At 56.1% G+C, this 25734-nt stretch overlaps 1 protein-coding gene across 6 annotated transcripts in view; it reads left to right on the forward strand.

Moving 5' to 3' along the window:
- Window positions 1–25734, forward strand: part of Syt7 (synaptotagmin 7) — a 61403-nt gene that overhangs the window by 30240 nt on the left and 5429 nt on the right. Inside the window, exons 4-12 of one of the 6 annotated variants that reach the window (XM_028884272.2) lie at window positions 1168–1299; window positions 2205–2432; window positions 5760–6128; window positions 9832–9954; window positions 15037–15172; window positions 18765–19035; window positions 22745–22914; window positions 23379–23493; window positions 24009–24208. In XM_028884272.2, coding sequence (XP_028740105.1) covers window positions 1168–1299; window positions 2205–2432; window positions 5760–6128; window positions 9832–9954; window positions 15037–15172; window positions 18765–19035; window positions 22745–22914; window positions 23379–23493; window positions 24009–24208 — 1744 coding nt within the window. The remainder of the gene's footprint in view (window positions 1–1167; window positions 1300–2204; window positions 2433–5759; window positions 6129–9831; window positions 9955–15036; window positions 15173–18764; window positions 19036–22744; window positions 22915–23378; window positions 23494–24008; window positions 24209–25734) is intronic. The other 5 variants (XM_037204626.1, XM_037204620.1, XM_037204631.1 and 2 more) reach the window with 5 other exon arrangements.

Genomic DNA, 25734 nt, shown 5'->3' on the forward strand with positions numbered 1-25734 from the left:
CTCCCCTCACCCAAGCATGAACACAGGCCAGACTCTTCCCCTAGATCTTTACTCTAGCAACATCCCAGTCACTCATGCATGGCTCCCTTCTAGAATGGTCCAGTGGCCTGGGAACTACCTCTCTCTCTCTCTCTCAGTGCCTATCTCTGTCACTTTGGGAGCCCAGGAAACAAGCTGTCCATAGTTTATGAAACCTCCAGGCCATGACCTGCAGGAGCCCAGGATTCTGCCACCTACCCCACTACCCTATATCCCTACACAGAAATTCTTGCATCCTTTATGCTCTCAGCATGTCAGCTGAGGACAAATCACCCAGAAGGAGGAGTGCTGGACCAGGGTGAGGGTCCCTTCTAAACCCAGCAACTCCACCTTAGGGACAGGAGAACAAGAAACCTTCCCAGCCAGCCAGGCCAAGTGTGCACTGTGGGCCCAAGGCTGGGCAGGTCCCATCGGCCCCACTGGCAGAAGAGCACACTCCCTCCACACAGGCCCCAGCACAAAGCATCCTGAGGACCCTGGGTGATGCTTCCCTTATCTGGAAGCCTCACCCAACCAGTCCAGTCATCGGTCTCACAGAAACCCAGAAAGAGGCCGGGAGACATGTTAGGCCACTGGAGAAAAGCTGGCAGAGGGAGGAAAGCCAGTCTTCTCCTTTGAGGGAAACTGAGGCCAGAGAGAGACAGGGCCAGCTACCAGCAACAGGACTTGCCCTACTTTCCAGCACCATCTAACATTAAACCAGCACCTTCCCCTTCTCCCAGAGTTCCCCTGGCCCACTCAGGCCCTGCCTCCCACCCCACTCCCATCCCGACCCCCTCCTCTCTCATGGTCTTTCTCTCTCCCACCAGCTTCCTAGGCACGAGGCCCTCCTGTCTGCCTGCCTGCAGTCTCCTTCCTGTACGGCTTCCCCCGGCCAGCCTTTCAGTGCATGTGTGCTTGTAAGAGTGTGTGCGCCTACATGGATGTGTGAGCGAGCGCAAGGATGCCCGGCCAGGCTGCGGTGCCCATCCACCCTCCTGCCTTTCTTCCTCTGCAGGAGCAGACCCTCTGTGTGCCCCCAGGGGCCCCCCCCGCGTCCCCTCTGGTCCCTTCTGCCCCTGCAGGACTTGCTGTTCTGGTCTCTTCTTCTATCTCCCTATTTTCTCCCCTCTCTCTCTGCCCCTCCAGCGACCTAGACAGAGACTTTTGGAATAACAATGAAAGCACAGTGCAGCAGAAATGGAGTTCCTATCCTCCCAAGGAGTTTATTCTAAACATTTCACCCTACGCCCCTTATGGCGACCCTCGACTGTCCCTCAAGTGAGTGACTTTACCTGGTTTGATCAATATGTACTGAGTATCCGCGCACGCCCCACCCTTCCCTCCTCCTGCCCCACCCCCCTCACTTCCTCTCCTGCTCCTCTCCCTCCACTTCCCCTCCATTCACCCCATGGGCAGGCTGGCCATGGAGACGAGCAACCCCTCCTGCCCCCCTCATCTGCCTGTCCCTCTCCTGTCACCTCCCCCAGGGCCAGCCATGCAGGAGAGCCCCCTCCGCAGCCACACCTGGTCCCCAGCCACGCCCCCTGGCTCCCCACCCTCCGCGCAGTCAGGATGGGGTTGCCCGTTTTGGTCCCTCCCTCTCGGTTGTGGCTCGCTTTTTCCTCCCCCCCGCTGTGTGCTGCTGCGGCCGTGGCTGCTGGTGGTCGGTGGTCGGTGGTCGGTGGTTCGTGGCGGTGGTGGCGGTGATGGTGGTGGTGGTGGTGATGAACTCTGACTAACACGGCTTTCTCTCTCTCCCTGCCTGGGGGCCTCCTGGCCTGGACAGCCCGCTCTTCCTCCGTCGTTAACCCTTCGTTGTCCTGTGGGATAGAGTTGGAGGTGGCTGCCCTCCCCCAAACCCCACCGCTCCTGCCCTAGGCGGTGGGGAGGGGCCCCCCTCCATTGTCGTGGTGCGTTGTTCTCTGACCCCAGCCCGCCCGGCCCCCCTCTCTCCTCTGCAGGCTCCACTGTTAATCCATTTGCAGTGCTGATGTCTCTCTTTCTCTCTGTCTGTCTCTTGTCCGTCTGTTTCTCTCCTCCTCTCTCACTGTCTCTTTCTTCCTTTTATCTGTCGATGTTTTTCCTCTTCTTCCCCCCTCCCACCCCCACGTGTGGCCTGCCCTCTCTCCCCCACCGCCACCCCCGGTGCGCCTCTGGCCCGGCTGCCTCCTACACGCCTCCAGTGGCACCCTCCTGTCAGGCGCCAAAGTGGCCACTGCGGCGGCGGGGCTGGCGGTGGAGCGGGAAGGCCGGCTGGGGGAGAAGCCGGCGCCGGTGCCACCACCCGGAGAGGACGCCTTGAGAAGCGGCGGGGCTGCCCCCAGCGAGCCGGGCAGCAGTGGCAAGGCGGGGAGAGGTCGCTGGCGGATGGTGCAGAGCCACCTGGCCGCAGGGAAGCTCAACTTGTCCAAGTGAGTGATGGCACCCCATGGCGGCCAGAGCCGTGAGCTCAGGCCTGCCCCCACCAGGGTGGGCAGCGGGACCCCTGGCATGCCCGCTGCTGCCCCCAGAGGTGCCGTCCTCGGCCCCTGGTTCATTCCATCCCTTCACGAGACTCTTTCATCGTCCTCGCCATCAGGCACAACCAACTCAGCCAACATGCTGTCGCATTCAGGCCTCTGGCAGCCTCCCATTAATGTCTTCCTTCGCCAGTGACCAGGTCATTCCATTCTCTGTCCCCAGATCAGCTTCACTCCAGTCCTTGGGCCATCCCATCCTCTTTGACTGGCCACCCCATCTCAGCCATCAGGTCACCCCTCTGTGGGCAGCAGGCCCTTGGTTGTCCCACTGTGGGACCATCCCATTCCTGGGGAGCAGGCCGGTCTCTGCCTGTGTTGACACCACGTATCAGCCAGTGGGCCTTTCCTCTTTGGGCCAGCTGATGGCTCTAGACCCAGCCTTGAGCCATTCCATTTTGAATGAGTTCATCTGCTTGTTCCAGCCTCGCTTGTACCATGACACCATCTGCCACAGGGTTTCATCTACGGGCAGCCACGAGGCTGCTGCAGATGTTCATCTCATTGAAGCCATCCCCACTGGCTGGCCCTATCTTGGTCAGTGAGCTCTCCCACTGCTAGGGGTTCTTGAGGGTTGGGATGGTTGAGCCTCAGCAAGCAGCTCCTCTCAGATGTCAAAGGGTGGTCAGAAGAGCCTGTCCCTTTTTAACGGCTTCCTGGGCTTGCCAAGCAGTCGTGGAGGGTTAACATGAGCATGATCTGTCTTCCCACTAAGGCTGCCTTATTCTCCTCTTGGCTTTCTGAACTTCCAGACTGCCACAGTAGAGCCCCTTCCAATTCCCAGGTCCTCTGAACCATGGGCACCTCACAGATTTGAATGTGGGTTCCACTTTGAGCTGTTGATACGTTCTCATTCCCAGCCAATGGAAGAGCCTCCCCTTAGAAGGCCGACAGCCTTGATGCCTTCTTAGTGCTGGGCTATCCAGCTCAATTCAAGGACCTCTTGGCTCTCTTCAGAAGACCCCCCCCCACACACACACACACACAAACATCGAACCACAGAGGGCTACCAAGCTGAGGCCTCATTTGCTCGGGAATGTCCCTAGAGATGGATGCCTCACACCCCATCAGAGAACCACATTCCCCCCGCCCCCCAGGCTGCTCCAGCCAGGCTCAGGGTTGACTGGGCTTCCTTGGCATTCGCTCACTGGCTTCAGGCCTGGAGGATCCAGTTTTAGTTTCCTGTGACTGAAAGGTTGTAAATTGGACTAATTTTGGATGTGATAGGAAACCAAAATCAGGTCAGCAAGGAGACAGAGAAGACGGTGTGCACCCCTCCCCCAGCTGGCCTGCCCCCATTGAGCTGTGGGCTTACCGAGGCTGGACAGACCCAGGCCTGCCCTGGAGAGAGAGAACCCTGATTCCCAGCCCGAGTCAGGCCAGGCTGCTGCCTGCCTAGAACCCCAGCTACAGCCATGTTTTGCTTTCTTTTCTCATTCTGTCCTCTCTCTCTCTCTCTCTCTCTCTCTCTCTCTCTCTCTCTCTCTCTCTCTCTTCCTCTCTCTCTCTCTCCCTCCCCCTCTCTCTTTATTTGCCCAGCCCACAGGGGCCACCTAACTATTGTCTTTTGGTTCCCAGAGTAAGCTCAGGGAGTGAGCATGGCTGAGGCTTGGCTGCTGTGGTGAACGTGGGCTCCCAAGGGCCCTGGGGCCTCCTTCTAGTGCTCCCAAGATGTACTTGGCTATCCCATGGCCCTAGCGCAGGGGTGGACCAACTCTCTCAGTAAAGGGCCAGGTGACATCTAGGAAATATTTCAGCTTTGCAAGCTAAGGCAGCATCTTTCACTGCCCAGCCTTGCCATTGTGACAGACAAGCAGCCTGAAGTGGAATGTAAATAACTGACAGCGGCTGCGTTCCAGTAAAACTTTATTTATAAAAGCAGGCAGTGGGCCAGACTCAGCTTATAGGTCATAGTTCACCACGCCCAGTTCCAGTCAGCTGGATTTGGAAAGGAAGAGAAAGCTGGAACGTCAGACCCAGGGAGAAGGGACTTCCTTGGAATTGTTCAATACAGTGTCTGGTTTGACTCCCTGTCACTTGAGTGACAGACAGCTTGCCTTCAGTCCTGTCATGGGAATTGCTAAATGTCTGGCCAGAGCACAAAACAGCAGAAACACAAAACCTTAAGGCAAAACACAAACTCCTGCCCCCAAGTCCTGGCAGGTAGCAGTTAGCGGTACAGCCCTGACCTCAGCTCTGAAGAAGGCCACTGAAGGGCTGTTTTGTACTCTCTGTCTATAGCAGAGAAGCTAAGGCCTGAAGAGGTATAAAACCTCATCTAGAGTTGCCCAGTTAGTAAATGGCAGAGGTGAACTTTGAACCCAGGTCTCTCTGGCTCTTCAGCACCTCTCACAACTAGGCCCTGTTTTCCTGTCTGTCCTTGCCCTGCTTCACCCAGTGTGTTTAGAGATGCTGCTGGGCCATTGCACAGACATCCTCTTGTATATAAAAAGCAAAAATCACTAACTGTTGGTCAGAATTAGAGGCCAGACCAGTGGCCCCAGGAACCCTCCCCACACACACACACACACCTGTCTGCCCATTCCTTGGTACCCACTTCTGAGTGGGAATTGTTCTCTAAGTACCAGGGCAGGATACCCTAGGCAGAAGTCAGAGATCTGCCCCAGCACTGAGTCCCAAGGCTGCCCTGGCCACAGGGCAGGCTTCTCTGAGAGTCTGCCTTCTCTTCTCCTCCTCCGAGAAAGCGTGAGAAAGTCTGCCCTGCCTCCCCAGCCATTACTAGGCCAGCTCTGTGCTGGCCTGGATTTCTTTCTGTCTCCAAAGGACAGTAGTACCTAGAACACAGAGGCAGATGTTCCTAGTGTCCCCCTGGTGAGATGGCAGAGGGGTGGTGACAGCTCCCCGCTCCTCCCATTCCAACATGACAGGCCTGTCATAGGGCCCTGGGGACCGGCCTTCACCACGCAGCTGCCACAGCTCCTGTGGCCCACTCAGACCGGCAGAGAGGTTGGCCCAGACAGAGGTACTGGGGAACCAGCGAGCTATGTCCAGAGGTGGGTGGGTGGGGCCAGCCTGGGGACCTCGGGTGGGTGAGGCGGTGCAGCGGCTGCAGCAGTTGAGAGCTCCGATGGAGGCCTGGCGAGGTCCAGCCGAGCGTGCCCTGCACTGGGGCCTCCCAGCCCTGGCCCTCGGCTTCTTTCTCTTCCACTGTGATCCCTTCACCTGCTTCTCCTTTCTCTCCTCTCCTCCACCCGCCCCAAGTTTCGAGGACTCCACCCTGTCCACGGCCACTACCCTTGAGTCTATCCCCAGCTCCGCGGGAGAGCCGAAATGCCAGCGACCCCGCACACTGATGCGGCAGCAGAGCCTGCAGCAACCGCTGAGCCAGAACCAGCGGGGCCGGCAGCCCAGCCAGCCCACCACCAGCCAGAGCCTGGGCCAGCTGCAGGCCCATGCGGCCTCGGCGCCGGGCTCCAACCCCCGGGCCTATGGCCGGGGTCAGGCTCGGCAGGGCACCTCGGCCGGCTCCAAGTACCGGGCAGCTGGGGGCCGCAGCCGCTCCAACCCAGGCAGCTGGGACCACGTGGTGGGGCAGATTCGAAACCGAGGCTTGGACATGAAATCTTTCCTGTAAGTCCTCCCCTTGAGCGGGCCAGCTCCCCACCTCCCCCACCTAGCCTTGTCCCCCCCACCAAGTCTCCTTGGGAGCAGATGGAGCAGGACACTCATGTTCCTCCATGTGGGAACACACATATTCCCACAGTGTGTCTGGCAGGTTTAGGGGTCCCCCTCTCCAGCCTTGTGAGACTTATATCTGGAGTGCCACCATTGAAAGGATTTGTATCAGAGTCCCTAGAACTCTGAGGACCCTAGGACTCTCTCACGGCATCTGAGGCTTGAGAAGAGAAGCCCCCCTCCAAAGTTTAGTGAGAACACATAATTAAGTGCTCTGGAGGTCCCTGAGATCTGCCTCTCCACCGCACCCCCCACCAGTCCCGTGCTCTTGTCACCGTGCCAGCCTGGCCTCGCTCTGCCCTTCCCTCCCCCTCTCCCTAACCCATCCCTGTCACTGAATCTCCAGAGCCCTGCCGTCCTCCCTCCAACTCCCCTTCTGTCTGTAACCAGACTCTGCTGACCTTTCTGCCCCATGCGCCCTCCCCCCATGCCACTTCCCTGTCCATCCACCCATCCCTGACCCCAGCCCTATCATAATGACCCCTCCTCTGAGGACAGACTGAGCCACACACCACCCCCCAAAGCTGCCAAGTATTTTTCTCAAGGACCCAGCTTGGAGAAGCAGCACCACACTAGCCAGCAGCTGACCTTCACAGCTTCCCAGCCGCTTGCCCTACCACCTCACCCTCCCAGGGATGTTCACTCTGGGAGCCGAGAGGTGTGGGCCCGTGAGCCTTGTTCCAGCCATGAGGGGACCATTCCTATCACCCAGGTCTTCCCTAGAAGACCTCTTAGGCATAGAGTGGCACCATTAAATCTGGGAGGAAGAGGAGAAGCCTGAGGCCAAGCTCACTGGAAACATACAGGGGCTTCCAGAAGGCAAGGAAGTTTCTCAAAGCACGTTATATCTCCATCTGAGAGCCCAGCCAGAGCGTCCAACTCAGACAAGAACCACACTTGTGGAAGGGCCCTCCGACAGAACTAGGTGCCCACACCTGGTTGCAAGAGGCCTGCATCATGGCCCACCAGCCATTCTGCCCAAGGCTGCCCCTGGGAAATCAGGGAAGCCTGTCCAACTGCCTGCAGGGAAGGCAATCAAGTGCTGAACCAGAGAAGATGTCCAGCAAGGCCTCCTGTCTGGCCGTGGATTGGTTTGGGATAGGTGCTGTGGCCATGAAGTAGGAGATGAAGAGATCTGGCTCTGCTGTGGCATGAACAGAAGTAAGGCTCAGCTGGGCCCCACCTGACCTTAGCGGGGAGTATGCCCACCCTTTTCCTGTGCTTCCTGCAATTGCTTAGGCTGGAGCCCGTGCCGAAGCTCCCCCAGCAGCAGGAGAAACCCAGATACCAACTCTTCCAGCCCACCATCTTCCTAACCAGCCAGAATTCTGATGGGCATGACTTAAATGCCAGCATCCTGGGGCATGGCTCCGATGCCAGCATCACATACCCACGATCCTGCCCCCTCAGCAGCCCTCACATTCCCCTTACCTGCTGGCCACCTCCAAGCTCAGCCTTCTTCTGCTTATCCCTCCCAAGAAGGGGTTGCATATTCTGTCTGTAAAGGCCGGATAAAGCCAGACACATTCAGTCTCTACCACATAAGGTTGTCTTTTTCCCTCTTAATATTTCTAGATGACAGAAACTGTCCCTAGCTTGTGGACTGTACAGAACCACTGATAGGCTGAGGGGTGCCAGCCCCTGCCTTGCAGTTTAGCTGCCTGCTGTCTCACTGAGGTTCTTTCACCCTAATCCAGAGGCCCCAGAGTCCACATGTGAGGGCCATCCAGGTCCCGCAGGAACTTGCCCTCCCTCACATGGAGGGTGCATCCTTCCCACCTCATAGGTACACCCCCATCCAACCAGACCAGTCTGTCTCCCCCAAGTCCAGCTCTGCTCCTCGTCCTTGCCCTCGTGGTCTGCGAAGCTGCAGAGAATGACGATCTGGGTATTTATGCAGAGGAGCAGCTCGGTTTTAACGAAGACCAAAAGCAGTATCTGAAAAATGCATTAACTGGAAGAAGAAGGAAAAAAAAAAAAACACGTGTTTTCACTGGGTCCGCCTTCCCCCAGCTCAACTAGCTCCTGAACAGCCAAATGGAATTTTACCAACTCAGACATTAGCGATAGTCAGGAACAAAAGAAGCCAGCATCCGGCCTGAGGGAAGGGGAGACTGGAGCCCCGAAAGTTAGATACCAGCCCAAGTGTCAGCTCGGTGTGGCCGTGCCCAAGACAAAGACTCATGGCACCTCCATGCTTAGCTTCCTCCCCTCACTCAGACCCCGGTGGCGTCTCCCGTTTTCCACAACTCTTATGCCCGCAAACCTCACCCCAGATGCTGTGTCTGGCTTGAGTTCCCATGTTGACAGTCTCCCTGGGGAGTAATCACAGAAGCGCTTGCTTCCCATCAGTGCCTGAAGTGATAAATTCCTGACCTAAGATCCACCCCCCTTCTGGAACATTCTGTCGGTCCGGCTCCCTGTCTTTCCCTTGGCCCTTCTTGAGGCATGCTTTCATGCCTGTCCTGAGAATCCTTCTTCCACTCTTTGTTCTGATGGGCTCCACAGAGGTTCTCTCAAGCTCTACAAAGCCCCTGCAAACTCAGACGTTGATGGCTTTGAGGGAGAACAGCCACCAGAATGTGCACTTCCTCCCAGGAAGTGCCGGTGACACCCGCAAAGCTCCACACAGTGGTTCTCTGAGGAGGCCTCCACACTCAAGGTGTGTGGCCTCAGACCCCATACTGCTGCCCACACGTCCTCTCCCAGTCGCTCTCATCCTGTGGATGCCTGCCCACCATTCTGCTTTGCCCACCTTCCTCAGAGCAGTGTCTGCTGCGGGCACAGGCTCCCTGCAGCCCTGCCAAAGCTTGCCCAGACCTTGCCAAGTTTCTGGACTTTCTCTCCACCTTTGTTCCCTGGTGCCTTCTGAACTGCTTCTCCAGGGAAAGGCCTCCACGGAACAGGTCCTGGAGGCCTCTGGTTGTTCTCTGACTCTCTGGGGAAGTGGACAAGAGAGAGGTCCCACTATGCCTGGGACCCCAGAAGGGACAGAATGGAATTCTCCTACGATGGGCTGTATATCTGGAAGACTGGAAGAAGCTACTTAGCTGGCTTCAAGGACATCTGGTTGACCATGACCCCAAGATCTATGAAGGGCATCCCTGAGCACAGTGTCCAGTGCCCGTTGGATGTTGGATGTCTCTGTAGTGCTCCCCCTGTGTCCCGAACCTCCCAGGTGCATGTCCTGTGCAAGATATTGAGAGAGCCTCTCCCCCTTCCCCCAGGGAACAGACAACCAGAGTGACTTCAGCTGGGGAGACCAGGGCCCAGGGCCTCTGCTCCACTCTCCAGCCTGTGTGTTCCCTGGGGACCATCCCAGATACCTCGGGCCTGTGCCTAGCCCCTTTCCCATGTTACCCCAGAGACTCCCACTCTTGGCCCAAGGCCAGCTGGACCCTCCCCTTTCCCCCTCCGCCCCCCCTCCGTTCTCCAACTATTTACAGTTCTGAAGATTGGTTTCTTTTCTCCAGGGCCAGTTTCTTACGCTTTTTCTCTTCTCTCTCTTTGTTTCTGTTTCTCTCCTTCCCTCACCCTTGCCCCTGTCCGTGGGGCCGCCTCCTTTCACCCCGGCTGGTGGGCTGCCCATCCTGGGCAGGGAAGGCCGGATGGTGGTGCTATCCCTGGTATTAGGGCTTTCGGAACAGGATGACTTTGCCAATATCCCTGACCTGCAAAACCCAGGAACCCAGCAGAACCAGAACGCTCAGGGGGACAAGAGGTACGAGCACGAGCGAGGCCGGCGGCGGCGGCGGCGGCAGCGGCAGAGAAGGAGGCTCGGAGAGGCCACCTGCCTCACCCGGCCCCGACTGCTGGACGAGGTGGTGGTGTCTTCAGCAGATGCTGGAGTGGGAGGAGAAGTCCTCCAGCTGGTCTTCTGTCCCCCGACCACTTCAGTGGTGTCCCTTGGGTCGATGAAGGGACCATCCTGGGACCATTCTGGATCAAGCCTGCTTCCCAGCATGCTTGTCCTGGCCTGGAGCAAGCCCAGACTCCTGGGCCCATCTCCCTGCTTGCCTCCCTCTGCCGACCCTCCATCTCTCATCTCTGCCCCCTTCCCCAACCCAGAAATCCCTGTTTCTCTGGTGGTTGGTGAGTGAGGGGCGATGTTGGGGAATGGCATAAGCCTGTTCTTCCTCATCCCCACCACCTCAACCTCCCTCTGGCCTGCAGGGCCTGTTGTGCTATTCAGCCATGAAAGAGGAGCCCCTGGTGGGGAGGGTCTGGGGTGAGGAACAGTGCGAGAGGCCTGGTGACCAGAAGGAACCAGAAGGGGGCGTCCCTGAGCACAGCCTCCAGGAATGGAAAGTGGGGCCAGCCATTTACAGCAAAGCCTGGTTCTGCCAGGCTCCCTGTCGCCTACCTCAGGGCCCTGTGAAGACTAACGGTAGTTAGGTGGCTGCAGTACAGGCTGTACCTCCTAGCCTCTGCCACCTGGAGTTCAGGGGAGCATCTCCCACTGTCCTCTGTGTCAAGGAGTGGGTGGACACTGCTCACAGGTGAAGGGAGGGTTGCAGGGTTTATCAGCACTCCCAAAGGTGGAGTCCTTACCTACTTGTTCCCTTGACCTGGCCTTAGGCTGGCTTCACGTCCATTGGTGCTCAGTTCTGCTTCCCATGAGACCCGCAGCCTATGGGAAGGGCAAGTGGGCCAGCCCTGGTTTAACCAGCGCCTCACGCTGTGACCTCAGACAAGTCGGAGACCCTGTCTAGGCTTCCGCCTCTGCCTCTGTCAAATGAAGGATTGAGTAGGGTGACCTCTGAGGAACACACAAAGCTTCTAATGAGGAAATGGGCCCAGGGGCTGGGGCACTTGTCAGATCCTGTGAGCTGGGCAGAGATCAGGATTAGACTGGTAACCCTGATGCTCATTAGAGGCTGTTAGGGACAGGAAGGGACTGCCCCAGGCTGCTGCCAGGGACTTGTAGCGTAGGGAAGGGGAGGTAGGCTGTATGTGACAGCTGACTGGCTCTCTCACAGTGGCTTCTGGAGACCAGCCCTCTCTCCCCTTCCCACCCTGAATCCACGTTGCATGTCTAGTGGGTCAGACACCCCTAGAGAGTAGGAGGGGAGAGTGAGACCTGCTCTTTCCCTTGGTGGCATGGCTGGTGTCAGCCCCCCGAGCCTGTGTGTGCAAAGCGGGGTTTGGAGAAGTAGCAAAGCCTGCCACCCCCTACCCACCTGGGTCTGACAGAAGCCACAGGGTCTCAAAGATGGGCTCCAAGCAGGCCCGAGAGCCCCGAGGAGAGGAGAGGAGCGGGGCCAGGGACAAGAGGATGCAGGGGGACTGGAGCCCTCTGAAAGCCGGCTAAGAACCCAAGCCCTTTGCCAGGGAGGGCTGGGGAGGAAGGTGTGAAGCGTGAGGGAGCAGATGCAGGCTGGAAACGAGATTTCACATCACCCATGTGTTAATTAACCGGCTCCATTTTCACCCAACAGCCTATTTATACCTCCTTGCCACTCAGGTCTCCATATTTTAGTACACCCATCCCTTCTGATCATGACATCAGCTTGTCCTCTGCCTGCCTGGGAGAGGTGGGTATGGAGGTGGAGGCCTGCCCTGGGCTCTCCCCACCACCTGGCCCCACCTTCCTAGTGGACACATGCCATTCCCACCTGTTCATGCCCTCTCATATTTGAAACTCATTTCTCACGGCTCTTGGGGTGTCTCCAAGTGGTGGGCAGCTTTCGAGGGGCTGCAGACTCAAGTGATTCTTCCCTGGCAGGTGCCCCTGTCCCATAGCTTGGCCTCCATAGGTGCCTCCTCCAGGTGGTAGCACCTTAGGGACCCACCCTTTGACCTTTGGGCCTTACAGCCACAGGCTGGCTCATCTGTCCCCTTCCACTGAAGCATGTCCTCTCTGCCCCGCCTGACCCCTTGACCAGGCGTCTTGACTGCTGTTGGAGGAAATCCTAAGTCCCTTTGGTCTGTTAAGCAGCAGGGTCCTGTGACAGAGAGCTCTGTGGGGAGGAGAAGCCACTCCAGGGCCCAGACAAAGAATATGGGTACCCAACAAGCTAGAGGGAATGTGAGGGACCGTCTGCCTCCAACCCACCCAGCATTTCTTGGTGCTCCTGAAGGGCCCCTTCCAGGACCTCCCAAGCGCTAGGCCTCAGCATATACCTCAAGGTACTCTCGAACATAGGCGGGGGCGGGGGGGGGCCTCGCTGTGTCTGCCCCACTCATCCTCCCACACCACCCACCGCGTGCTCACCACCATCCTTCCAGCATTTCACCTTTGCTCCTTGGGATCCAAATGGTTTCCACCGTGGCCCCACCCCCACCCCGAGTGGGGGCCAGAGCGGACCAGGCCACCCCCATTGCTCGCCTCCTCCGAAGCCACCATGTTTCTTCCGCCTCTGTGTGTCCCCCGCCTCCTCTCTGCCTCTCCTGTCGGCCGCCACGCTCCTCCTTGTCCCCTTGTCCACCCAGCAGCCTTCTCCACACGTCTGACTAACCTTTCTTAGCCTCTCCTCTCTCTGTCTCTCTATCTCCTTTCTCCATCTGCTCCTCACAGGGGTGTCCCTGGGCCAGTGACCAGCCCCTCTGCCTCCCCCTCTGCCTCTCCCTCTGCCTATCTCTCTATCCTGTGACCTCCGACAGCTTCAGGGGTGCTGACCATCTTTTCCCAGGCTGCTTTGCAGCTATGCTGACGCTGTGGTGTGGCCAAAATAACTCCGACTTTCTCATACCTTCAGCAGTCAATCTCACGCTCTCTCCTCTCCTGCTCTATTTTTAACCTGACTTTACCTCTCCAGCTATTTCAGTCTCCTCTTCCTCCCCGTGCCTGTCTGTGCGAGCACATGTCCATGTGCGTGTGTGTGGTCGTGTGTGTTGGGGGGGGGGGCTCGTGTATGCCTGCCACTGTGCACTGGTGTGTCCGAACCTCTAGGGTGTCCAGGGAGAGGGCAGGCAGGTGGGCGGATGTGTCGGGCTGTGCTACAGAGCAAGGCCAGGGTCTCACGGCGGGTGTACAATGCACCTGATGACCTGCTGTCCCTGCCTTTCCTGCTTCCGATTTGTTCCAATTCACACGCACACTTCCGCATGGCTGGATCGCCCCTCTGGGGGATCTGAGTGCACCTCCAGCTGTGTGTGTGTCGCCACAGAGGCTCTGGCTGCCCTGCCCGTTGCCTGTGCCGTCTTCTCCCTGTTGCTCTAGGTATCTGTTGGGCTTGTGTGAATTTTTACGTGTATGTATGTGTGTCTGTGTGCACGCCCTGCTGTTGGATCCTAGTGTCTTCCCCCAGGGCCTGGCATATTCTGAGCATGTCTGTCTCTGCCTGCTGTGGCCGCCCGTGTACTTTCAAGCTGGTCTGTGCCAGGGGATGTGGCTTGTATTCAGCCTGTGTGGCTCTGTGCTCTCAAAGCTGTTTAATTTTAGCCTGCCCCAAGCCCTACACCATCTCTTTCTCACTGCCTGTCCCCACCTCTTCCTCCTCATGAGACATTCCAGCCTGGTCCCTGGGCAGGGTCTTAGTTGTCCCTTCCTAAGTCCCGGCTGAATGGAGCCTGGGCTCATCATCTGGCTATTAAACCAGAGATCCCAGCCCCCTGGACCGGCATGGCAGTGGGTGTGGACATGGTTGCCTGCTAGGTGGTGGCCTGTCTTTCTCTGACTCAGGGTAAGAGTCTCATCAAATGTGCTGTGTGCGTGGGGAGCGCCGTGGGGACTGGGACACATGAGGTTATCATGTGCCTTCCCAAAGATGGCTATTCAAGCTGGTGGGCGTGGCACACTTTCTGTCTGTGTGTGTCGTGCTAGAAACAGAACCTAGGGTCTTGATTAATGTTGGATTAGCAAGCACTTTACTACTGAGCTGCATCTTCAGCCTGTAAAAGAGCTTGTATTAAATCAGATGAAAACTTTCACGCTCAGGGCTGGAGTGACAGCTCAGTCAGTAAAACACTTGCCCTACACGCACAAGGACTTGAGCCCCTAGAACCTACGGAAAAAGAAAAGCAGGGCAGAGTGCTGGGGACGTGACGTCGGGCAGCTTCCTGGGCCTCACTGGCTAGCCAGCCTTTGCAAGCCACAGACTAGTGAGAGACCCTGTTTCTAAAACAAGAGAGAGAGAACACCTGAGGAATGACAGTCGAGGCCTCCACACACATGCACATACATGTATGAACACACACACACACACAGAGTACTCCTTCACACTAGCCCCATGGCAAATGTACAGATTCCAAGCTCATGGCTAGTACTGCATGAGACGGGGAAAGAGCTGCCTGGCGTGGCAGACACTGCCAGACAGAGCCATGTGGACAGTGGTCCCAGCCTCACCTTGGCTACAGGGTGAAGAACACCTTGGCTCTGCTGAGGCTGAGCAAACACGGGTGGGGCTCCGAGAGAGAGGCTGTGGCGTGTTTGCAGAGGGTAATGACGTGGAGGGACACCTGGACAGGCCACCTGGCGCCTGCTCCTTTCCAGCCTGGGTGGAGAAGGTCTCTGCAGCGCAGAGAAGCTCAGAGAATAGCCATGTAAGTCAGAGAGCTGAGGGGAAGTTCGGGCGGGGAGGGGGGTAACAGGAGGAATGAAGGCTCCCCCTAAACAGCCCCCACAGGGCAGCTCAGCCAATCACCTGAGGCAGAGGCTCAGGAAGGATGAGCCCCCCGAGTGCGGTCTTCAGGGAAAACCAGGCTTTCTGTGAAGCAGGGTTTTACTCCTGCTGGCCACAGGAGGTGGCAAGGGCTGAGTTCTCAGAGAAGATCCTGTGGCCACCCAGGCCCACGGAGTCCAGCCCAGTCCAACCTGCAGGCCATGCTCATTGGAACTATCCCTCCCGCCCCCAACCTCCAGGTTGCCTGCAGGAGGGAAGGCTGTAAACACAGCCCCAGTGCCTGGCCAGACGCCTCACGATGAGTCTGACCGCAGAACGGAGCCCCGGTCCTCTGTCTCGGATCTCGTCAACTCCCTCACCAGCGAGATGCTCATGGTGAGAAGGGTTGGGGATGGGCTGGGGGGGCACCAGAAGTAGGCAACTACTCAGTCAGAGACTTATTCAGTCCCGGCACCATCGAGGGCCGCTCGGTGTTTGCTGACTGAATGAGGCCTGGTTTCTTTCCCCAGCTCTTTCATCAGAATGCCTTTCCATGCCTCAGTTTCCTTATTTGTCTTCCTTTGATCCTTTTCTGAACTGAGGAAAAGCCTAGACCCATGCAAGACCTTTTTATGTCCTAGGAGGAGAGGCTGTCCGGTAGTGGCCTTGAGGCAGACGTCTCTTCCCTCCAATGGCAGAGATGTAAGGTGGAGCTCCCAGGGGTGACTGTCTCTCGTAGCCCACCAGTGACCTCAGTCGCTCTTGTTTCTGACAGGCCTATGATCGCAGTCTTGGTGGTTCACCACGCGGAGGGGGGGGGGGGGGGGGGGTGCAGTTTGCATGACACCCCCTGGTGGTAACAATGTGTCACAGCTACCTGTACTTTGCAGAGAGCCCTGGTGGGTTAATCCCCAGAGGGTGGCTCGTGGACAGCCATAGCAAGTGAGCAAGTGAGCAGACAAGAACCAGTTAAGGATCTGGTGGGCCAGAAGTTCCTTGAAAGAAGGCTAGGAATGGTGGGAACCCAGGACTTCTCTTTCTACTGGACATAACAGAGCTCCTTGGTTCCCCTCCTGTGGAGGCAGGGCTCTAGCCACCCCTAACCACCCAGACCCACAATTTCCTGCCAGTCTGACCTATCTCAAGTAGCAAGATGCACAGAGAGTCACGCAAGTCACCTGGATAAGGATTCCGTTTCCCAGGCATCAGGCCTGAGGTGGAGCCCCAAGTCTGCCTTTCCCCTGGCCTGGCCCTTGTCTCCAACTTTGTGTATAGACTGGCTGTCTTCTGCTCTGGGCAGCCCATTACCACAGACCACCCTGCCTGCTCGCCCAGCCCCTTAATTGGTGCTATTTCCTGGTAGTCAGGTTCCCAGAAGGGACAGCCCTTTCCCAGCCAGCTGGCTGGTTCCTTGCTGCCCTCAGGGAGAGGCTGGCACACTCAAGCAGCGGAAGGAAGTACAAGCTGGTCTTCCCTCTCATGTACTCCACAGATGCCCGGGGGTGGGAGGGCAAGTCTAATTGCCCAGCCCTCTGCCAGTGCGAGGTCATTGATATTAGCAGTGACCATAAAGATAAGCAGGACAGACGATGTCCTATGACCTCACCCCGTGGTGCTCTTCAGACACCAGGCTGCAGAAGCTGAGGGCCAGGAGTCAGAAACCTAGAGATGGACAGAGCCATCCCCCCTGGGGAACATGGGGCCTGGCACAGGCTGGCTTGATGTCTTTTAAGGCTTACTTCTGGGACAGAGGCTTGGGGCAGGGAGGGGGAAATTGGGCGGTTGCCATGGAAATGGCCTGTTCACTAGGGCTTAGGGCTGGGCAATGAGAAAACTAAGCAAGAGGGTCCAGAGGCTCTGCCCCTTTCAAAAGTGAGGCCACCTAGATGCCCAGGTTCCCTCCAAGAGTGGAGGGGACATAGGAGGGAACCTGGGCCACGCCTATGGCGGCCTAAGACAACTCTAACATGAGAGGGAACTGGTGTGCAGGTAGGTAGTCTTAGCTGGCTCTGCCTACTTGTGCCATGCACCCATTCAGCCTCTTGGGAACCCTGCAGTCTAAGGTCCCCAACCTGCAGGTTCAGAAAGCGAAGTTTGGGGGAAGAGGAGGGCTGCTATGAGCTGAGGGAAACCTGGGGGTGGAGGGCTCGACATGGAAAGCGACATTCCGGGTGGGCCTGGGATAGAGCCTGTGGGCGGAGCTGTTGGGGGATGAACAGGAGCGCCAGCCATGGGCTAGGGATGTAGCTCAGTTGGTAGAGTGCTTGCCTAACATGCATGAAGCGCTGTTGGATCCCCTAGCACCCTATAAACTAGGTGTGGTGGCATATGTCCCAGAAGTCAGGTGACAGAGACAAGTGGACCAGCTTCTGTTCAAGGCCAGCTTTTCAACACAGAGAATTAGAGGCCAGCCTGGGCTATATGAACCCCAGTCTCACACAGACACACAGACACACAGACACACACACACACACACACACACACACACACACACACACACACACACTTCAGTACTACAATTCCCCCTCAGCCACTGGGTGGAGCCAGGAGTCAGATTCAAACTATGGTCTAAGTTCAGGGGCCAGGCACCCACTGTTGCTGGCCACAAACTTGGTTTCAAGTTCTGACTGGCCAGTCAGTCATGGGGCTTGAGGTGAGTGGCCTAATATCTCCGCGCTCCAAGGCAGACTTTGAACATACTACTGCCTGCCTTAGGGTATAGGAAGGCACAAAGGGTGCCAAGTATGTGGCATATGGCAGGGTTGGCATGCGGCAGGTGACTCGCCTGCGTGCAGTATTCACCGTCATCAGTGTGACTTGGACACGTCTCCTTGGTGCAGGCAGGTCTTGGCTTATGGCGGCTATGGGGAGGGCCTTGCTAATGTATGACTTGGGGCCTGGGCATGATTTGGTAGAAAGAGTGGAGCTTGAAGTCAGAGGGGTCCTTACTGCTGTGCAAGCCTGGACATGTGACTTAACCTCTTTGAGCCAGTCTCCTCAGCAAGAGGCGGGTGACAGCCGCCTGGTCCGGCGGTAAGAAGGCGATGTGTCTTCACCATGGTAGGTGCCTCTGTCTGCCTTATGTCGCCTGGGATAGTCTGTGCTAAGAAGCTGGGGTTGCCACTCCAGGAAGCAGGAGGGGCCCAAGGAGTGGGTGTGGGGAGAGAGCAAATGCCTACCATTCTGTCCCATCTGCAGTTCCCTGAGGGCTGCTCTTGACCCCCATCTATTACCAACGGAAATGTGGACTCAAAGACACCCAGGCCAGCAAGGCCCCTGACTAGGCAGGGTAGAACCTGAAGGCCTTCCCTTATTCCTAGTGAGCAGTAATCCAACTGAGAGAGCCCAACTGCTCCTCCCCTTTCTATGTTGGCGTGAAAATGTGGCACCCAGTCCTTCCTTGTGACCGTCCACCGCTGTCCATGCCTATCCAAGCCTCTGTCCTGAGGGGTGGAGACGGGGAACAGGCAGAGCCTGGAGGTCCAACCTCGGTGCCCAGGGACCCCAGCCTGGTTCAGTCAGACTCCCTGGGGACAGCCTGGCAAGCCTCTCAGCTTCTCATCATCTCCTGAACATATCTTGTAAACTGCACCATCCACCGCCCCCAGGGAGCCTCCTTTGTAAGAGCTGCTGTGCCTCCCATGAGTCCACGGGGTTGCAAAAGGAGGGAGGGAGGCCAGGACAGCTCAGGGTGGCTCTTGGAGCTGAGCAGACTTATGGCTTCGGGGGGGGGGGGGTGTGGGTTTCTTGCTCTGGGGTCTAGGAGACAGAATCACCCTGGCCCCGTTCCCCTCCCTTTCTGGTTAAGTGAGGACTCTCTGAGCCTGGACATCCTCCACTGGCCACGAATGTGACGGGTCACTACCCCAGCCAGCCACGTTGTGACCAGGAGAAGTTGGCTTGACCTGCTGCCACGGACCCTGTCAGGCTGCCCAGGAGCCTGGTGGAAACCGAATCCCCACCAACCTTCCATCTTCTCCCACTGCAGCTGTCTCCGGGTTCCGAGGAGGACGAGGCCCATGAGGGCTGCAGCCGAGAAAACCTGGGCCGCATCCAGTTCAGCGTTGGCTACAACTTCCAGGAGTCCACACTCACCGTGAAGGTCATGAAGGCCCAGGAGCTGCCTGCCAAGGATTTCAGCGGCACCAGTGACCCCTTCGTCAAGATCTACCTGCTGCCTGACAAGAAGCACAAACTGGAGACCAAGGTGAAGCGGAAGAACCTGAACCCACACTGGAATGAGACCTTCCTCTTCGAAGGTGAGGCTGGTGCCATTCCCAGCATGCCTCTTGCCCGCACTGACCCCATCCCACACATGTGGCTGCAGGCAAGCAATGCGAGCAAACCCATGCCTGCAGGTGCACATGTGAGCAAGCACACACAGGCAGGGGCACACACACACACACACACACACACACACACACACACACACACACACACGCATGTAAGATACTTGCACACACTAATTCCATGCAAACACATGCCTGGTTAACCCAATGCACTTTACCTCTAGCTGAGATTGGTCCTAGGAGGTGAGAGAAGTCAACATGCCAGTCATAGGCTGAGGAGGGAGACTGGTGCAGGCTAGGGTCCCAGCTCATGGCATGCAGACGTGTATTGCTCTGGAGCAACCATGTAAAGGGCCTGTATGCATCTGGTGGAAGTGCCAGAACCTTCTGGGACTCTTCCCTTCATCCTCATCTTCATCTCCATCAGCCCCTTGCTCTAGACTGTCTGAGCTGGAATCTTGGCTTTTTCTTTTACTAGCTGTGTGGCATTAAGCAAGATCCTAACCTCTCTGGTCCTTGGAGTAATAATGAAAATAGGGGTAATAATGATAATTAAACAAATTAGTAACTTTTCAAAGAACCTAGAGCAGGCCCTGACATCCAGAAGATGCTGATACTGGCTTGTCAAAGATATGGTCAGTTGCTGGCCTTTGACCCTTTCCCACCACGGGAGGCACGCAAGACCTTGGAGCCATTCCTTCTGGCTCCGAGAGGCATTGAGCTGAATGCGCCCCTTGCTTCCAAAGCCATTCTTTATCTCTCGTGTCTGAGGACACAGGGTGTGCAGGGAGGGACTGTTTTTATCCCAGGTCCTACCATGGGAGGCCTTAATTCTCTCCCCATAACCTGATTCAGCCAGGGAAAATCATTCCCTGTGGAATTACAATTGCTTTGAAGTGCCCTCGCCTTCTAGTCCCGGGGACTCTTCCCCAGCTGCATGCAAGCCTGTCAGCACCTGTGCCTTCCATGACGGTGTGCTAAGTGCCTCTGTGTTCCTGGGACCCTCCTCCCCAGGTCAGCATGGGCACCAGGTCAGAGATGGCACAGCCAACCACCCAGAGACTTGGCATCTGGAGGCATATATGGCTAACCCAGGGGTGAGACTCAGGGGCAGAGCCCCAACCCTCAAGTCTCTCCCACAAGCATTTGCTCACCACCAACTTTTAGCTGGATCCTGGGAGTTCAGAAAAGAATGAGGAATTGATACAGCTCTCCAGTCACTCTAGTCTCATGGAGGACAGAGCTGTGCCAATAATTAAGTCACGTTCTGGGGGAGCCCTGCATGGTCTCTGCTTGGTGTGCAGAGAAAAAAAATCCCTCAAAACCAGCCATTCAAGACAGGTTCTGATGGGTGAGGTTTTGCCATAAAGACAGGCCGTTTTATATGGTGTTAGAGAAACTGATTCAGGCACAGGGACCTTGAGGAGCCACTGATATTCCCAGGACACTTGTCTTCATGCATTTTACCTAAACAGATGCCAAGAGTCCCCTGGACAAAGTCCTTCGGGGCCTTCAAAATGAGCAAGATACTCTCCCTTAGTAGGTAGAAAGGGAGAGCCTGAATGAATCAGAGGCATCCTCTTCCGGATTTTGCTTCCATCACAGGCTTCTCTGTGGTTTCTGTGTCTTCAGTAAAGGTGAAGAACCTTCTAGTGTTCTTCCCTCTGCTCATCGCCACCAGTCCAGCTGATGGGGCTCATGTCCCTTTCTTCATGCTCACGCCCCAGTATCTCACGCCACCTCTAGGCTGTCCTGTGCCCATCCCAGGTCCCCTGCACTTCCCAGAGGTCAGACCTGCTCCTTTCCCTTTCTCCTTCCATTCTGGCCTCTCCATCACTCTATCACTCCATCAGGCCAGCTCACTCACATTTATTCATTCATTCAATTATTTATTCTGTGTGTGCACCTGTGTGTGTGTGTGTGTGTGTGTGTGTGTGTGTGTGTGTGTGTGTGTGTGTGTGCATGAATGCATATGGAAGGCAGATGTCAACCTTCAGTGTCTTCTTCAATTGCTCTTGACCATTTTTTTAAAGAAAATATTTTATGGGCATTTGTGTGTATCGACATGAGCAAAAACCCTCATGTGTGAGGGGCCTGTGGAGGCCAGAAGAGGTTATGAGCTACCTGACATCGGTACTAGGAACTTGACTTTGGTCCTCTGCAAAAACAGGACTAACTCTCAACTGCTGAGTCATCTCTCCAGACACTTTTTTTTTTTTGAGACAAAGTCTCTCGTTGAACCTGGAGCTCACCAGTTGGCTGGAGGAGCTGGATAGCAAGCTTCAGGAATCCACCTGTCTGTGCCCAAGCCCCAGTTCCCCCAGTGCTGGGGTTACAGTACCCTCCACCACACCCAGATTTTACATGGGTGCTGGGGATTCAAACTCAGGTCCTCATGCTTGTGTGGCAAGTGCTTTAACCCACAGAGTCACCTCCCCAGCCCCCAATTCTTTATTCTCTCTCTCTCTCTCTCTCTCTCTCTCTCTCTCTCTCTCTCTCTCTCGTTTTTTGATCTCTGTGTTTTGGTGCCTGTCCTGAATCTCGCTCTGTAGACCAGGCTGGTCTCGAACTCACAGAGATCCGCCTGGCTCTGCCTCCTGAGCGCTGGGATGAAAGGCGTGTGCCACCGCCGCCCGGCTTTATTCTCTTAACAAATATTTTTCTGGGTCAGTGGTGGCTCAGCAGGTAAGTCTAATGACCTTTGCTGATCCTCAGGATCCACACGGTGGGAAGAGGGAACCAATCCCTGCCAACTTGTCTTCTGACTTCCACACTGGCACTGTGGCACATGCACACACACACACATAAACACATTCACACATGCACACACATAAATGTAACTTTAAAATATCAAATGCCTACCCTGGCCTGACAGGCACACCATAAGATAATGGAGGAAACAGGTGGATAAGTCTGGGCTTGCCCCAGAGCCAAGAAAAGAAAGTGATGGAGTGTGTTACAGGGCAGCCCACCCATCTGGGATGCCGGGAAAGAGAACCTAGATGTGAAAGTTGAGAATTGCCTGGAGCAGGCATGATGGGGGCTCACAGATTAGGTCCTGATGCAGGCAGAGCCAGGATCAGGGGGCAAGTCTAGGAATGGAGCCTGGGCACAGAGGGAAGGGTGGGTACCAGCCCACAGTGTAAAGACACTGGGGCCCCACTTTGGAAGGACTAGACACCGAGGTAGGCTGGCTTTCCTTCTGAGTGCACTGAGATGTTAAAAGGAGCGGGCTGTGGCATGCTGGCTATTTTTAAAAAAATCAATCCAGCCACATTGTTGAGAATGGACCATGGGAAGAAACTTGGGAGCAAGAAGGGCGGTTTGGACACTCTGTGGCTGTTGGGCAAGAGTTGCTGCTGGCTTGGATACCCAGCATGGGATCTGTTCAGGAAGAGCAGACAGGCTAATGCCTGGGGAGGAAGTGAAGAGAAAGCAGAGTCCCCGAAGCTGGGCTGTTCTTACAGGCACCTTTCGAGTCTCCCTCTCCTGTCTTCCCACTTCAGGCAGAGCCACTTGCCCAGACTCGCTCCAGAGTGCAAGGGGGCCACTGACGAGACCGGAAACGGACACACAAGCAATGAGCACATTAATGGCCTTGGTCTTCCTGTTGGCCCTGGGATTGTCATGTAAACCATCCGACAACCCTCCTCACCTTGTTTGTCTGCCCCCACCGCAGGTTTTCCCTATGAGAAAGTGGTGCAGAGAGTCCTCTACCTCCAGGTCCTGGACTACGACCGTTTCAGCCGCAATGACCCCATTGGGGAGGTGTCCATCCCTCTCAACAAGGTGGACCTGACCCAGATGCAGACCTTCTGGAAGGATCTGAAGCCATGCAGCGATGGGAGTGTAAGGCGCCCTGCCGCCCTCTCACCGGAGCAATGGGGTCAGGGTTGGCAGAGGGTCCATTCTCAGCCTTGGGATGGCAGCAGGACTCAGAGTGGAGCACTGGTGGGCAGCCCCCAGACAGCTCACTCCCACCCATGGCTGGAGGGCTGGGCTTTGGAAGTTGGGGGTGAATCACCTGCAATGAGCCCATGGCTCTGTTTAGGGAATTGGGAGCCCTGGGTCAGCACAGACCTGCCAGAGGAGAGGAGATGGCATGACAGTGACAGAGGGGCTGGCATCACCCAGGTCGGAGCAGAAGGGACCTGTGGACAGCTGGGCTCTCTGGCCACACCCTCCCTTCTAGTTCCCACACCTGCGGCCCCGGCACGGCAGGGAGATCAAGGGGAGTGCCCATCCCGGCAGGGAGATCAAGGGGAGCGCCCCCTTCCCTGTGACCCAGCCTCACCTCTCCTGTTGCCCTACAGGGGAGCCGAGGGGAGCTGCTCTTGTCTCTCTGCTACAACCCCTCCGCCAACTCCATCATCGTGAATATCATCAAAGCTCGCAACCTCAAAGCCATGGACATCGGGGGCACGTCAGGTGCTGCGGCTCATCACGACGGGATGGGCAGGGGGTGCAGGGAGCTTCCTGTGAGAGGACCGTCACTTTGGATAGGGAGGATGGAAGTGGATTGGGGCCCCAACTCCGGCCCCTACCCATCCCAGCCCTCTGACTAGAGATACCAGAACTCTCTGGGCACACTCTGGGTCAGCGTCATCTTGGCAACCAGGCCTCCCTGAATCAGAAAGAGAGGCAACATTGTGGTGGGGAGCCCCCAGGGCTATCTCCAGTGCCACTTTTGTGTAGTCTTGGGGAGACCTGTCTGGAGTGCTAGTATAAGAATGTTAGGGTAGTGTCCAGGGTGGTTTTTGGTTCCGCCACCTGCTGATTTTCCCCAATCTCTCTTGTTCTTGCACTGGCCTCATCACCCTCTTAGAAAGCACACAGCCAGCTCCCGCTTAAGTTTCTGCACCTAGAAGGGCATGAGGATCCTCGAGTCTCCCCAACACACACATTCTGTCCCTCTGACCCTTCCTCTACCGCCCCACCCCCAGACCCCTACGTGAAGGTGTGGCTGATGTATAAAGACAAGCGGGTAGAGAAGAAGAAGACGGTAACAAAGAAGAGGAATCTGAACCCCATCTTCAATGAGTCTTTCGCCTTCGACATCCCCACAGAGAAGCTGAGGGAGACCACCATCATCATCACTGTCATGGATAAAGACAAGCTCAGCCGCAATGACGTCATTGGCAAGGTACAGCTGGGTTGGGGTGCACAGCCAGGGGCACAAGGGTTTGTCCTTAAGGGGCAGCAGGGGCCAAGGATGAGCACAGGCCTGGACACCAGGAAAGACCCAGTCAGACAGGGAAAGAAGGAACGGGGGAGTGCCTTGAGTTCCCCGAAGGTCTTCTGAATGGGCTCTCAGACTGGCTCAGCCCTGCTCATGGGATGAGCTGAGTGGGTGGAGCCCTTGCCAGAAACCAAAGACCTGACTTCAGCTCCTAGGTGATTTGCACTCCAGGGTGGCTTGGAGTAAGTCACATGGCCCCTCTGAGCTTCTGTGTTCTTATCTGTAAAATGAAGCTAATGCCAGAGTCACCCAAGATGTCACAGATGGAGATTCTGGATGAAGGTGACCTCTTTTGTTTGTTTGCTTTTTGTTTTTGTTTTTCTGAGACGGGGTTTCTCTATATAGACCTGGCTGTCCTGGAACTCACTCTGTAGACCAGGCTGGCCTGGAGCTCACAGAGATCCGCCTGCCTCTGTCTCCTGAGTGCTAGGATCAATGGTGTGTGTGCTGCGATCAAAGGCGTGCACCACTACCGCCTAGCAAAGGTGACCTCTTCTTGCATGTTAAGCAAGAAGCCAGACCTGATTTGAATTTTTCTACAACATAATTCTGTGACATAAACCCTCCACTTTTCTACTTTGAAAAGCATGTCCCTGTGTTTCTGGTTCAATGTTGGGAGTATGGGCACAAAAGTCTGTGGGGTTCTGGTTTTGTTGTTCATTTGTTTTGTGGCATTTGGAATGGAACCCAGGCATTCACTGCCACTGACCTGTACATATCTCTGGCCCTGGAACTCTACCCTTAACAGCTGTCACCCCTCTCAGCCTCATTTTCTCTGCTCAAAACTAAAGTAGGGAAGTCCTAGCTACACAGTATAGTGGGAGCATTTGATAAGCACATAGTGAGCAGCTTAGCCTGGCACTTGGAGCATCCATAGAGCTTCTGCTGTAATAGTTAGTTTTGAGGTGTTCCTACCTATGGTGCCTGTGGTCATCTATTCAGTGACAGAAGTTTGCTCTCTACTGTTTTGTTTTGGTTATTTGTTTTGTTTCGAGATAGTCTTTCTATATATCCCTGGCAGATACGCAACTCACTGTGTGGACCAGGCTGGTCTTGAACTCAAGAGTTCCACCTGCCTCTGCTTCCCTAGTGCTGGGATTAAAGGCTTGGGCCACCATGCTCGGGCTGGCCTCAAACTCATAATATAGCTGAGGATGACCTTGAATTTCTGATCCCACTGCTTCTACCTCCCAGACACTGGGATTATAGGCAAGTGCCACAGTACCTGCTTTATGTAGTGCGGGGGCTTGAATCCCGGGCTTCATGTGTCCTGGACAAGCACTCTATGAATGTGCCCTGGCCAGGTCACAGAAGTTTGACCAGAAATAGTTCAGGTTCCTGTGATCAGAGCAGAGGGAATGCGGGAGTGGAAAACACAGGTCCCTGGGTATATGACGTTCTTGGTTACCTTTCCGCTGCTATGAAAAAGC

This window comes from Peromyscus leucopus, chromosome 1 (assembly GCF_004664715.2).
Source record: "Peromyscus leucopus breed LL Stock chromosome 1, UCI_PerLeu_2.1, whole genome shotgun sequence".
NCBI classification, from domain to species: domain Eukaryota; kingdom Metazoa; phylum Chordata; class Mammalia; order Rodentia; family Cricetidae; genus Peromyscus; species Peromyscus leucopus.